This window comes from Rhamphochromis longiceps, linkage group LG5 (assembly GCF_057381845.1).
Source record: "Rhamphochromis longiceps isolate RC_006_pf linkage group LG5, R_longiceps_female_GT1.1, whole genome shotgun sequence".
NCBI lineage: Eukaryota > Metazoa > Chordata > Actinopteri > Cichliformes > Cichlidae > Rhamphochromis > Rhamphochromis longiceps.
Genome location: NC_140561.1, coordinates 19,390,679 through 19,405,263, shown reverse-complemented (window position 1 = coordinate 19,405,263; position 14,585 = coordinate 19,390,679). Strand labels below are relative to the sequence as shown.

The 14,585-nt window shown below is 41.6% G+C and overlaps 1 protein-coding gene across 4 annotated transcripts in view; it reads left to right on the top strand.

Annotated features, from left to right (window-relative positions):
• The window catches only part of LOC146669798 (RNA-binding motif, single-stranded-interacting protein 2-like), a 31,611-nt gene that overhangs the window by 4,984 nt on the left and 12,042 nt on the right, over positions 1 to 14,585 (top strand). For 2 of the 4 annotated variants that reach the window (XM_085406407.1, XM_085406409.1), the window contains exons 2-4: positions 5,381 to 5,544; positions 11,956 to 12,014; positions 13,697 to 13,788. In XM_085406407.1, the coding sequence (XP_085262533.1) occupies positions 5,381 to 5,544; positions 11,956 to 12,014; positions 13,697 to 13,788 (315 nt within the window). Of the gene's footprint in view, positions 1 to 5,377; positions 5,545 to 11,955; positions 12,015 to 13,696; positions 13,789 to 14,585 lie in introns of all 4 variants that reach the window. The other 2 variants (XM_085406406.1, XM_085406408.1) reach the window with 1 other exon arrangement.

The window sequence follows — 14,585 nt, the reverse complement described above, 5'->3', positions numbered from 1 at the left end:
GTCGGGATAACAAAGTGACATGTAATCATGCTTTCATATGATAATTAGAACATCTTTAAACAGTAAGTTAATTGGTGCAGCATAGCGAGCTTGTGTTTAGCTTATTGAGTCAAGCACTTTATAGCACCCATATACACTGTTCAGTGTTTATTTGTTGTAAATGAGCAGTATTTGCCCCCCTATACTGCAGGCAAGGTCATTTAGAAAATAAAATTAGAATAATATATGCCTTACACACCTCATTTGTTTTAATTTGCAGCTTAAGGAATGACCTGACTATTTATAGCATGTAGTATGAAAAAGAGGTGATACAAGCTTTTTTTTTCTCTTTAAGGTGGATTAGCTGTTATCTTAATAAACATGGGTGATCTCAGCAGTGAGCAGAACCACTGTGAAGATTTTGCTAGCCACAACTGTGCACACCTGGACTGAGAGCGTGAAATCACAGTGCAAAGAAATATTTTTGCCACACAGCTGTGTTGGGGTTTTCTTTTCTTTTTTACTAGAAAGAAGGTAGAGCGAACTAAATGTTCATTAGGATTCATTTTGATACATTACAACTGTGCGCTGTGTCAAACATGATTCATGTCCTCGTTCATGTCATATTTTCCTGTCACTGTGACAGGAACTGAAAACAGCTGATGTCTAGGAGGTAGAAAGCAGGTGGCTGTCTCAAGCTTAATTCACAGTTTCATCGCACACAAACATGGCTCAATTTGTATTTAAATTTTTTGGGTACATGTCTCGCTGCTTCATAAATACGTTCCATGCAATCACATTAAATGAGGGCCTGAAAACTGCGGTTTGCTTGGCTGCCAGTCATCTGTGTAACCGTCTCACTGACACAAAGTTCTACACTGTGTGCCCCGACACAAACACTTTAATGCATATTAACTTTAACATCGTTGCTGCTCAAACACCGACATGCTAATGCTAGAAAATAGCTACACCCAAAGGCTTTAGTTTCCATTGATCAATTGTTTTTTGAAGTCTGAATGAGGGGAAAAAACATATTGGGTGGCTGGTTTTTTAAAATGATACTTATTATTATTTGGGTACTTTTTACAGCCCACACATTTACTTTGTTGTGGAGTCTTGTTGCTTTCATTAATCCTATTTTCAGCAAGCAGTAGGCAGCTGTTTTCAGGCAAATAATCTCTTAAAAACCCACAGTATATGACTTGCCCATCCCTAAATGAAGGATAAAGACAAAGATTAAAGTAAATATTGGCAGGGATTAGGGATGTCACGATACCACGATTTTAGTGGGTACCAATAATCAATTAAATGAATGCGTTTCAACTGGAAACCTTTTTATTTAAACAGGAATGCACGTGTGTTCTGACGCAGATTGAGGAATATGAATCAGGATTATTTATATTGTATTGAAATCAGCCAATCCTTTATATCAGACACTACTGAAAAAGGTATCAGAAACGACTCCACACGGTTGTGCGTAAAAAAACCAGCTGTTTTGCTGCAGCGAGTTTTGTTTTTTTTTCTTTGAACTTTTCTGTACAGCCACCTTTGTCCTCCTGGTCGCATGCCAGGTATATGTTTATCTGTCTCTTTGTTTAATGTGTCAGATGTTTTGGATCAGTCCCTGGCCAGAGTGCCAGCCGCATGAACCGGCCAAGGTGAACAGGTAGAGAGGGAGACAGGAGAAAGCACAGCTGTCAGAAATCCAATGCCGAGGCCTGCGCCGATGCCAGACGCTCTCTCTCTGTCTCACATTTTGTTAGATCTCTAGCTGAGCTCTGGCCCAGTGTTTGAGAGTATCCGTTTGCAAGCTCTCCATCCTTTGCCACCTGACCCGGCTTGAAAGCCACGCAGGCATGTGCATTTGGCCTGTGCGTGCGCACATAGGTGTGATCAGCGACAATAAGAGACAGACAATTCCAAGATTAATAGGTGCCTACAAAGAGACAAAAGGAAGGGGAGCGTTGCAGACTGAAAGGAAGGAGGATTCAGGAACGAGTCTGGACGTGAGTTTGGTGTCCCTGTCACCTGGTTGGAATGCAGAGCTCCTCATTTAGAAGGCTGTGTGATAAGATCAGGAGCAGACACACAGCATTTCCTGCCTACTGCCATACTGTCACTCACCACTTTATGAGACGTACAGTCCTGTTCTTATCCTCCGCTAACACGTACAGACTGTTTAACCTTTTTAAAGATACCTGCTTTATGTTTTTATGATTATTAGCACTTTTGTTTTCTGGGACGGAGCGTTCCGTTGGGTGTATAATGAAGTGTTACATTTTTGGTTGTATGGTTTTTATCAACATGGCAAAGAAGAAAAGATGTGGTTACACACATCGGATAACTCTTCCGGAAGGTTTGTTAATGCTTCAGAAGGATCGTAGGTTTTGAATTCCCATGACTCATTGCTCTGGTCGGTCCTAAAGAGAGGCGGATGTAAAGCGGCAGCTCAGCAGTGTAATTCTATACACGCTGGAAGCTGTGTCCTCATTTAGTTAATCTGTGCATTAGCATAGAAGTCGGCTGCCATACACAGGCAGTCATGGCTCTTTCTTGCCAGCAGGACATGGGGCGGTGGGCAAAACCCCCCCCCCCCCCCCCCCCCCCACAACCAGGAAGTCCATGGACTTGTGTGAGTCAGCTTGAGAGGCTGAGATTTTAAAAAATAAAATAAAAGCAGAGGTGGCGTGAGACTTAAAGGACGGTTGAAGAAGGTGCACTCATGTGACACCTCGTGTCAAATGTCTTCAGGGTGTTGGTGGAGGATATTTCTGATACAATTAAACCGTTAGACATGCGATTCAATTAGGTAAGATGTCTCACTTAAGCCAGTGAGCTGTTCCTGTGCGTGAATCGCCTCTGAGAGTTTAATACAACACATAAAATGCGGGGGTACGTCTTTGATATTGTGAAAGATTAAAGGCAGGGTTAAATGCTTGCAGTATGCTATATTTAAAATAGACACTTCCTTCCAGCGTCAGAGTCTTCATACAGGTTTGCATAAAAATAGAGGAAATGGTTTTATTTATAGAAATGTTCTTGATTTTTATCTTTGGTCCTTAAAATAATCTATTTATATTTCCAGTCTCACAGAGAAGGAGAAATGCAGCGTCAGGACTACAAAATATGATTACTGCAATAACGTGAAAGCTAATTACCAACCGTTGGGGGTGGAGACTTTTTTTTAAACTTTTTTATTTTTCAGTTTAATATTTTTTGCTTCTATAACAATGTACCCGCACACTTTAATGTAGGACCCGAGAGAAAGATTACACGTCACCACTATAACGTGACCGAGCATCAACAGCATAGTTACAGCACCGTGAATTTAAAGCTTTTTGCAATAAAGAGAAATTTCTGAAAGCCTGACAGAGATTTGCTTCTGAGCGTCAGTCGTCTCTGTCCAATTGTTAATATGAACTTTTATGCAGCTCTCTGTGCACATTTTTAGCCTTAACAACGCTTCAGCGGTATGTGTGCGTAGTTAGCCGTGTGACTGCAGACCGGTGATTTAAGGGGTGTTGTTGCAGTGATACGCTCACTGAATGAGACTTGGCTTTTTGGTAAAGAGAGTTTGAATGAGATTATAGGCCTCTGCTGTCCTCTTCTTTCATTCACAAATTAGCTGCCTGCAAAACATATTCATCAAGAATTTCACTGTGATGATATAGGACGACTCCTGTAGGCAGAAGTCTAACACACTTGTGAACATGTTTGAATATCCCTGGAATAAAAGATACAACGAAAATGGACAAAAGGGAGGCTGTGCTTCCATCTCATCTACCTGTCATGAAAAAAGTCTACATTCAAGCTTAAGTTGGTGGTGGAGTAGGGGGTCACAGGTCAGAAAGCCTGTCTTAAAGGGACCTCACGCCCTTATGGATACTGTCTAATTAGCAGAATTGAGCGATGCTGTCGGTGATCCCGGTGCGACCGTGTCGTCCTGCTGGGCCTTTTTTAAACACGACCAGATTGATCGGCGAGCCTTTTTTATTCCTCTGTCGTGAAATAAACCCATTGTCCTCCTGCCCAGCTTCACAGAAGCACCCTGCTAAGCTTATTTAGAAAGCATGCTTGATCTAATTCGTTCCTATACAACAGCAAGTTAAAGAAATTGGACTGTTAAATGAATGCGATTGAAGTCATTTTCTCACTGCAGACAGCCAGTTTCGCCTGTTCTGGTGAAGCTGGTGCGCTCTGTGTTTATTTCCCCAGTCATGTTTGGAAAAAAGCTACCAGATCTATTCCCGAAAGGAGAAGTTTTTTCTTTTCTTTCTTCACTGGCAAAGCGATAATAACATCATATTTATTCCATTAAAATGAAAGCATCTGCACAGTTACACAATCTTTTTGTTTGATATCTCCAAGGAGAGCCACGGTCCCACAGAGAGATTAGATGATGCACTTTTTGTTGCGCAACATCCGTTTCATGGTCCTAGCTGTGAGTCATCCATTAGTTTACAAGCAGAATTCACTGCCACTGAATCCTTGTAGAAAACAAACCAAAATAAGATAATAGCGGAAGTAAATGTCAAATGTTTGGCTCATGAGCATGTTTGTTCATATTTTTTAATAAAGTGATAAACTCCAAGTTTATTAATCTCTTTAAATTCTCCTTGTTTCTGTTTAGATTCGAGTCATTTCTGTAACCACATATCTGTCATCAGACATCAGCCGATGGGGTTCTCAGACTCATAATTATCGTGGATTAAGCTGATCCCTGTTTTTGCATCTAGCCGCTCGGGATCTTGTTAACCCTTTAACCTTAACGACTGTTTGAGAGGGGAAAAGATTACACTGTTAAAGTGAAGACTTCAGCGAGTTTCGGGAGCGAAAATAAATGCAGCGTTGTCAGTGTCTCGTTTTTGACGTATCTGCTTTTTTTCATTTGAGGTAACACGAGGCAGCGAGTCGCACTACAAAGTAGACATTGTTAACATCAAGGCTATTATTTATTTCTGCATCATGAGACTAACTAAATGTTGGTCTGAGATCTTTAGGTCTTTGGTTTTTGCACCACAGGATTGTTTTGTGTGGTTCTAGAAGTTAAAAAAAAAAAGGTTACCCAACATTGAGAAAGCATAAGAGGCCCCTTTTCCCTATGTGTGGAGCAGTCGGCCAAGAGGCCCCACATTCCCCTCAGAAAGCGCTATTGGTGAGTGTTGACATGAGGGCTGTGTGATATCACTTTTCGCAGCTCCCACATAATCATCTGTTTCATGCAGGATTACTTTCCATTTCTCCACATCTCTAAACACGCCTTTGAATTTTCACACTTTTAATAAAAACTTCAGCGTACTTGTGTAGTTTCTGCTGGCGTTTGAGAATATCAGCGATGTTTTTTCCTATAAATGTTTGTGCACAGTAAAATAATCGGTATGTTTCTTTCTTGCTGCAGCAGACCTATGTGTCCTCCGGCCACCAGATGGCACCCCCCAGTCCCAACACCAACAGTAGTAGCAACAGCAGTGGCGGTGGAGGGGAACAGCTGAGCAAAACCAATCTGTATATTCGCGGCCTCCATCCGGGGACCACGGACCAAGATCTGGTCAAGCTCTGCCAACCGTAAGTCATTTTTAAACTTTTGGTTATTTTGTACGTAGCACAGCAAGTCGAATTTTTATAAAGTTATAAAATCATCCTCTTTCTCATTTTTTGAGTTACCATCTATCTATCGTCAAGTGGAACATAAAACTATAGGTCGGCTGGGGTTAGCTTTGGAAAACATGAACACTGGATGAAGGAACAATCTAGCTTGCCTTTATTCCATCTATGAAATCCTCGCCTACCAAAAACACTGTATATAAAGGATTAGACGTGACCACAGTGACATCACTGATTGATAAGCTAAGTTCTGTTTCAAGTTTCGAGCCGAGTGTGCCGTTCTAGCTTTTTGTAACCAGTCACGAGTCCTAGATAGATCTGACTGTGAAGCTGAGGCACTAAAACCACCTTCACAATCCTACTGTTGACCAAAAAAAAAGACAAAAGGAACATTGTGCTGTTTTCAGTATAAATGGAAACTGCTGACGGAGACCATAAGCCCATCAGGAAAGTGCTATTTGACAGCCACGGGGTGTTAAACAACCAGACTTCTTTTTGCAGCCACCTGCTGGACCTTAGAAAGAAAGCACTTCTTCACTGGCTTCCTTTTCCAGATGTGGAGGCTACCTCCATCTTTTAAATACAGCCTTTGATTTTACACACACAGAGAACTAAAAATGGTTACACAATGGAGACTTTTTGGCAAACAACTTCACATTTTTTCCAGAGTCTAATTTTCACTGTAGCCATCGTAAACTAGATGCACTATGCTAATTCTTGTTTGTTTCTGTATGTAGACAGAAGACCTACTACAATCTGTGATATGCAATAACACTGTTCTACTGTGTGATGATTAGATGACAGTATGACTTGCAATACAACGTCTACACAGTTCAGTTGAGAGTTTTCCTTAGGTTGGTGTGGGGCTTACATTAGGTGTAGATGCTGTGTTTGAACGGGTGCAGTGATAAAGGACTTTTGCTGCTTTGTGTGAGATAAGAAGCTGCAAACACATTAGAGAACATCCTGCAACGTTTCTCTGATTCCTTTAGCTGACATGCTGTGTTTGCATCTAAGTCTTGCAGTGGTAGATGAAGCCACAGACTTAATCTCATGTATGTAACAGTCCGTCCCATTGGCCACGTGTGTGCGTGCTGACAGTGAATGCGTGGTGCACGCCTTTCAGGTTGAATTTTCTTCATTGCACATGTTCCTCTCATAACAATGAAGAAACCGAGACTTATCTGTCGGTGCTAGTGGACACACATGTGTATTGAATGCTGATTGGGGCCTTTGAGGTGCTGCTACTTCTGGCCTTTAAACAGAATCAGGTTAGCTGCTAAGCTAAGTTTATCCTAACCTAAACCAACATATTCTGACTGTTGGAGTTATGGTGGTGCGCTCATATATACCAAGGTGTAACCTTAGTTTGGGTCTATGAAGCACTTAAAAATGCCTGTCTTATGTTAGTTGTGATAGGGGTGAGTCTTATCACAACTAAAGTCAGTTGAATTAATCTTGATGGGATAGGTGCTGAGATAAAGAAAAGAAACTTACAATATTTCCTCATTTAAACTCAGTGAAGCCAGACTTGTACACCTGGAAACAAACAGCCTAGCCAGTGTAGTTAGCTTTACAGACAAGCATGCAGTTAAACACCCAAACTGGTTTTTGGCTGCTGCAAGTGAGTGCTGTACGTCACAGAAGTGAACTTCAGCCCCACATCCATCAGGGCTCTTTCACAGTAAAAGCATATCCCTGTGAAGAAGCTTACACAACTTCTAATTTAAAAATGCCCGGTAATATTTCCAACATCACAGACCATCCATCTTTAAAACTTTGATTTTAATCATCCTGCCCATACAGAGAAAAGTATCAGAAGTATTAAAATCCACAGGGAGAATTTACTTGGCTTGTGACCACACATACACACACTCATGAATTGTCGTGTGTGTGAGCAATCTAAGAAGATCAGAAATGTGCAGATGTGAAACACAGGAAGTTTGAGTGTTAAAGAGATTTACAGAGAAGCCATTGTGGATTGGCAGAGAAGTGGAAAGAGGACGGAGACTTTAGAGGAGGGTGGGAGGGCTACTGTTGAAGGAGAAACTTAAATGAGCGGGGAAAAAAGTAGCATGGCCTGCTGGGAAAGAATGTCAGATGACCATATATGGGTTAGGGCTGTCTTTTAGGCCCCTTTGGGCTCCATAGTGTGCTTGGTTGGTGTTCTCCTGCAAAGGAGCCGAGGTAAGCGCAGGGTCACACAGTCAGTGCCCGTTGACCTTTTAAACTCATAGCATTGTTGTTGGGGAAGTCATAAATGACAGCTTTTATTTTTATCTTTGGTTCTAATTATAACTCAGTGATCAGTAAGTCTTAAGTGAGTTTTTTAGATTTCTTTAGTTTAAAGGCATCAGATCGAAACCAGAAAAAATAGAGATACCTAACATCAGGTCAACCAGTTTTTTTTAAGCACATTTCTATTGTCCATACAACAAACATAGTAGTTTCATTGTGCCTAATGAACTCACAGCAATGCCACTAAAGACCTTTGGTTTCTAGATAAATGATAGTTAAGTACAATTCAAGATCAAACTCACATTTATTTCACCTTAAAGTTGTTTCAGTCGGACAATATTCATACCTCGAGTACCGACATATAATCCACATTGATAATAAAAAATATTTAGACTTGATTCTCACCTAGACTTCACTTATATCTCTCATCTAAATTTTGCTCTTTGCTTGTAAATGCCAAACATTTTTGCTTTTTCCTAAATAATCAGACGCTTACTGTTCTGACATAATCAGGTGACAGGTGACAAAGTGCTTTCTGTAAAAAGAGTAGTGGATAAACTTAATGAAATTTGTCTCAGAAGGATGTGCGTGCATGTGTGTACGGCATCTTTACTTCCGAGGCTTTATATCAGTGAAAAGACACCGCTATAAAAAGAAACCAGTGGCTTTCAAGTCTGTTTTAGTTAAAGGTGACTGGTTATTTCAAATTTCCAGCTCCTTGTTTCTATTCATGGACCTTGCTAGATTAGCCTGGTGTGATTCAAATTTCAAAGAAATCCTTAGCGCAGTCCCTGAGGTTGTCTGCTGTCTGAAACTTGCAGTTCTGTTAGGTCCGTGTTTGTCAAAATAGGATTATTATGACTTCTGCAGCCATTTTTCTTTTATTTGGCGGTGTGGGACTGTTCTGTGTAATGCAGGGAAAGCAGCAGCACCACCACAAATGCTTCACGTAACATAGCAGGCTTCATTGACAATGCACGTGACATTGATTAAGTCAGCAAGAGCATGAATAACATGAAAAGGAGGAGATAAGGCGGAGGTGGGTTGCAAAGTGTTTTGCAGAAGTTGAGCCATCAGCTGATTTGGGCTGGCCACCCTCCTATTACAGTAGGTCAACTTCCTTTGACTGGCTGCCTCTCATAAACACAAGGGTTGAACTCCAGGTGGGTGGGGTTGCTGCTTTCATGGCAGAAGGGTGCTTTACCTTAACGTGATTATCCACCTTCATTAACATCGTAGTAGTAGAAAAAATGCAATCAGAATATTTGTTCAGGAATGAAATGTTGAACTGCACAGGAGCCTCAAAGTAACCAAAGCGTCCTGTAGTACAGAGTACGGCATTTGCATTCAGAATAAAGTGATGTAGAGGTAAAACTAGGGCTGCTCAATTAATCGAATTTTAATCACGATTACGATCTGGGCTTTCAACAATCATTAAAAATGACTGAGCCGATTATTAGCCCCTCCCTCATTTATCCGCGACACCTTAAAGGCCGGTCCGTGAAAATATTGTCGGGCATAAACCGGTCCGTGGCTCAAAAAAGGTTGGAGACCGCTGATTAAGAGGACCCGAGGGAAGCTCGGAAAGCTAAGCAGAAGTTATTTGGAGAGTGACTGCCGTTGGTTGAAAAGAGTTTAAAAAAAAAAAAACTTCAGTGGTGTTGCACACTTTTTTATATAATTTTTTTAAAGTCATTGTTAACCCTTTAAAGCCGGTCAGAGCTGCATGCTCCGTTTTGCGTAACTATTGTTAAATCCCTGTAGAACCTGAACCGTGTAAGCTAGCGCAATAATTTGTTTTGCATATGAAACCGGAGGAGTTGTACTTACATCTGATGCCATCAGCTTGTCCTCGGTCACGGTTTCCTTCCACATATAGCTTTGCAAAAATTGCATAAAAAGCGCTTGCAGGAACAAAAACATAATATTCCAGAAACACGCTTTGCCGTTCCTATCAGCTGTTCGTAACACTTCCCACAGTGAAATGATGCACATGCTGTTTTCTTTGCAAATTTGCATCATAGGATTGTTTTTTGTTTTTCCTGCAGTATATAAAAATTGCTGTATCTCCAAAATAAAACTATGAAGACACTCAAAATAAATTTCCTGTTGTTGTAAACTATTTTTTGCAACTTTATTGTATTTAAAGTTTTGAGGGATAAACCTCTTAAATTTCTCCAAGTAGAAATATATGTAAACAAAACAAAAGCGATTTTCAATTTTTTTTGTAGTTTATTGCACTTTTTTGCAATTTATGTAATTACTATGGACTTAATGCATACATATTATTAAAATATGGGCTATAACAGTTGTATTGATGTATAGCAACTTGAAATGCTCCCACAAATGGCACTACAGCATGTAAAAAAATAATATAAGCTCTGGTGGACTTGGTTCTATAGTAGGTCTTAAAGGGTTAAATAAATATCGTCAAATAATCGTGATCTCAATTTCAGTGAAAATAATCGTGATTATCATTTTTGCCATAATCGAGCAGCCCTAGGTAAAACACAGCACAACATAGAAATACTTGAAGTATAATTACATGAAAATGTCACTGGACACATTCTGCAGTTTCTCGAATGGCTGTAAACAGCACAGCACCAGTTCAGCTTTGTATACTAACAAAAATCCACCATAAAATCAACTGTGTCCATATGTGAAAGCCAGAGGTCCAACTGTAAAACTTCATTTGGGCTTGAATGGGTTACATTATATCAGGGGTGTGTGTACATTCATGCCTAACAACCACTTTGCAGCTGTTAGATGACACTGGGACAGTATAAACATAGCCTGTGTTTATTTGGTAATGGCTGATGAATTATTAATGCCTGCAATAAGGAGCTTTTCTACCACTATAAACTGTGCAGCGGAGCTTCTAGATTATTTTAATTCATCATAATCGAAATGAATATATACGTTTATTTGAATATCAAACTTAACACACAGACATAAGCTAATAAGGTCAATGCAAACATTCAGTCATGCCCCACCGCGGTAACTGGAGTGGAGCCATAAACGTTGCTCCTATATAACTTCTGGTCTTTGCATTTAGGACAAAAGTGGAGGAGTAGCGATGTCTTTAAATTGAATTGCCAGTCATTACCCACGTCTCTGTTGTGACCATCAAACTTGGTCTGAGTCATGTGGTTAAACGTGCACTGAAACAAGGCCGGAGTGTAGGACCCAGCAGTGTGCTACCATGTGAGGGTGGAAAAACAGAGAGAGAGAGCGGGACGTGGTGGGAAGGAAGGAAGGCGAACTGGAGGGGTGAAGCATCAGGTTACAGTGTACATTCCGCCCAGACGCCATGTTGCCCAAACAGAGGAGCACCAGCCTCTCTCACTGGGTAAATTCACCAGACAAGGGCAGGTCTATTATACTGTAGTGCTGATGCACCGTCTTACAACACTGCATTCCATTAGTCTCAGCATGTTGCATAACACTTCTCATTTGCTGCCTTTAAGGTGATTTTCCTACTATCAATATTTATGTGGCTGGATGTATGCAGAAACTGATTTTCATCTTTTACTGACTGACCTTTGTTGTACGTCTCCGTTGACAGCTGTGAACCGAAATGACAGGTTAAGACATGAACTTGTGTTTCGCACGCTATATTCCTTCTTTTGTTTGTAGATGGGTGGATGAGAATGCATTTTCCTGAAAATTAATATCCCAGTTTGAGAGTCTGATGTTGCAAGTGACAAGACGTTTAAGCTGTATTTAAGTCAAAAATACCCTAAAGCAGAGCTGTATTTAGAAGAGAGGTGTTAGTGTGTTAGTCTGTGTGTGTGCGTCTGGTAAAGACAGGCCGGGAACAAATTGTTTTTGGCCCTGGGGTGCCGTCCCCTGTCTTCGAAAACAAAGTCGGGGAACAGAGTTACTGTACGGCGGCCTGAACAGAGACACGAGGGAGGAGTCAGACGAAGTTTTCAGTGCCTCTTAAGATCATTAAATGCACACAAATGGTTGCACAAAGGATTTTGTATTCGTGTTTACACCTGTAGTCTGGCAGCCAGGGGAAATTTATAAATATTGGCATGCATGTGGTAGGAGCAGATTCCTCTTGTTGCCTCGTTGTAACCTTGTCCACTCATTCATCCTGTATTCTGTGTTCTTGTCTCTTCCCTGAAGGTATGGCAAAATTGTGTCGACCAAGGCCATCTTGGACAAAACTACCAACAAATGTAAAGGTAAACTCTAATAATCTTTTCAAAGACTGGGTTGTCATGTTTTTTTTTATTTTTATTATTATTATATATACATATTTTTTTGAATGTCATTTTCAGTCATTCTTTGGCTGTGGCGAAGCATGCCATTTGTCAAAGGGTTAGGAAAACACTGTTTTCCTGTATGGCCCAGAATTAGATGGAACATCCATGTAAATGGTAAATGGCCTGTATTTATATAGCGCTTTACTAGTCCCTAAGGACCCCAAAGCGCTTTACATATCCATTCACACACTGGTGATGGCAAGCTACATTGTAGCCACAGCCACCTTGGGGCGCACTGACAGAGGCGAGGCTGCCGGACACTGGTGCCACCGGGCCCTCTGACCACCACCAGTAGGCAACGGGTGAAGTGTCTTGCCCAAGGACACAACGACCGAGACTGTCCAAGCCGGGGCTCGAACCGGCAACCTTCCGATTACAAGGCGAACTCCCAACTCTTGAGCCACGATCGCTCATAAGGCCTCAGTCACATAGCTCTAAAGACTCCAGATCAGTTGACATGTGCTTGCTGGAGTTTGCTGACTGCTGACAAGCAAAATCTGTTGCAAAGAGGATGCTCCACCTAAAACCTCACCGGATTGCTTTGGTCAGTAGCAGACTGCCACAGTCACCAATAGTTTGCACAGAAGGCATGTACTTGGCTGCAAACCCTTTGCTCTTGGAGATGTAGCGAAACTTGAAAAAGTGCAATGTAAACCACAAATGGAGAATGTTCACCTTACAAATAAAAAACACTGCTACCAACATGTTTCAAAAAGTGCATCTTTTAGTTTGAAGACAAATGTTCTCAATGGAAGGATGGCTATCGAAAAGCTTCCATTCTTAAGGAAGGGAAACATGGAGGAAAGGCTGAGGTATGCCACATTACACAGAACTGGACTGAAAATCAGTGCAAACCAGTTTCATGGAACGATAAATCCAAATTTGAAATGTTTGGTTCAAATTGTCATCATAATGTACAGACAAGGTCAGGAAAGAGGTACAACAGTGAGTTTTTGGAGCCCACTGTAAAACACGGTGGAGGCTCTGTCGTGGTTTGCAGCTGCTTTTAGGCCAGTAGGCTTGGGGACCTTGTCAATATTGATGGAATTGTGAATGCAGGAATGTACAGACATATTATGAACCACCATGCAATACCATCTGAAAAGCAACTGATTGGCAACGGCTTCAGTTTTAATGACAATGATCTCAAACACGCTGTAAAAGCAGTAGAAGCGCGCCTAGATGGAAAACACTCAGTGGAACACTATCAGTCATGGATTGGCCTCCCCAGAGCCCACACCTCAGCGTTATTAAACCACTGTGGGATGATCTTGACAGAGAATGAAGCAAAAGGCAGCCGACATCCAAAGAAGATGTCCTTCAAGAAGCCTGAAGAACTATTACAGAAGACTACTTAAGCTTGCGTATCAGATTCAGCTTGTAAGAATAAACGTGGTCAAACCAAATACTGACTTTCAAGCTTGTTAGAATTGCTTGCACATTTCAATGAATCACTGCACTCATTTCCCATTTTTCCAGCAAAATGTAAAGAAATGTGGCTCAACACTTTTGTAGAGTGCTGTATTCAGCAAGCGCATGGCATCTTTTCATGTACTTCCTGATGCTACAGCATTTTTACCATCAGTTTGTCTGTTTTACAGGCTATGGCTTTGTGGATTTTGACAGTCCAGCAGCAGCACAGAAAGCTGTTACAACTCTGAAATCCACTGGGGTCCAGGCTCAGATGGCTAAGGTAAGAATTAGCCAACTATCTTGTATCCATCTACCACTTGTTGCTTCCAAGTTTACCAGCCACCATTAGATTTAAACATGCCTTGTTTAGCCCATCACCCCGTCTTGTACCCGTATTGATCTTCAGAGAGCCATCAGCTCAAGAGTCATGGCCCCATTGCTGCGCACGTACACACACTATCATGTAAAAGGTTAAAAACTGTTACATGCAGTGGCCTAATTGGCAGCGACTGTGCTGTTGGAAAGGGTTCAAAGTAAACTCTTGTCTATAGGGAGGTGTGTGTGTACTGAGATGTCCCAGTGATGCACAGCCCAGACCTGCAGAAACAGTTTGCTGATCATATTTTTTATTGCTTGTTCCTCCGCTCTGTTCGGTCTCCTCTCAAATCCTCATTTTGCCTCTTTCTTCACTGTCCTCCGCACTACCTCCTGTCTCCTTCCCCCTCACGTACTTCATTTCTGTGCTGTGTATGTTACAAACCTGCTCCTGTTGTAGCACTTGTTCTGAACTCTGTTGTAGCACTTGTTCTGAACTCTTTGTTCAAGTGTCTGAAGTCAAAGCTACTCTTGTCGGCCCATTAAGCTGATCCCTCTGGCTCTGAGGCTCCCCATTGAAGGAACCCGGGGGGGAGGGTGCCACTACACCCGCTGTCAATGGGACAGGCACAATGGACTGGCATTGTCCATCGCCTGGGCCTGGGCCTGGGGCAGACACCAGCACTTAGTACACTCCACGCCGGCGTCCCTACCTCCTCCCTCTATCTTGCACCCAAACAGACCTGCAGCAATGTAACACCA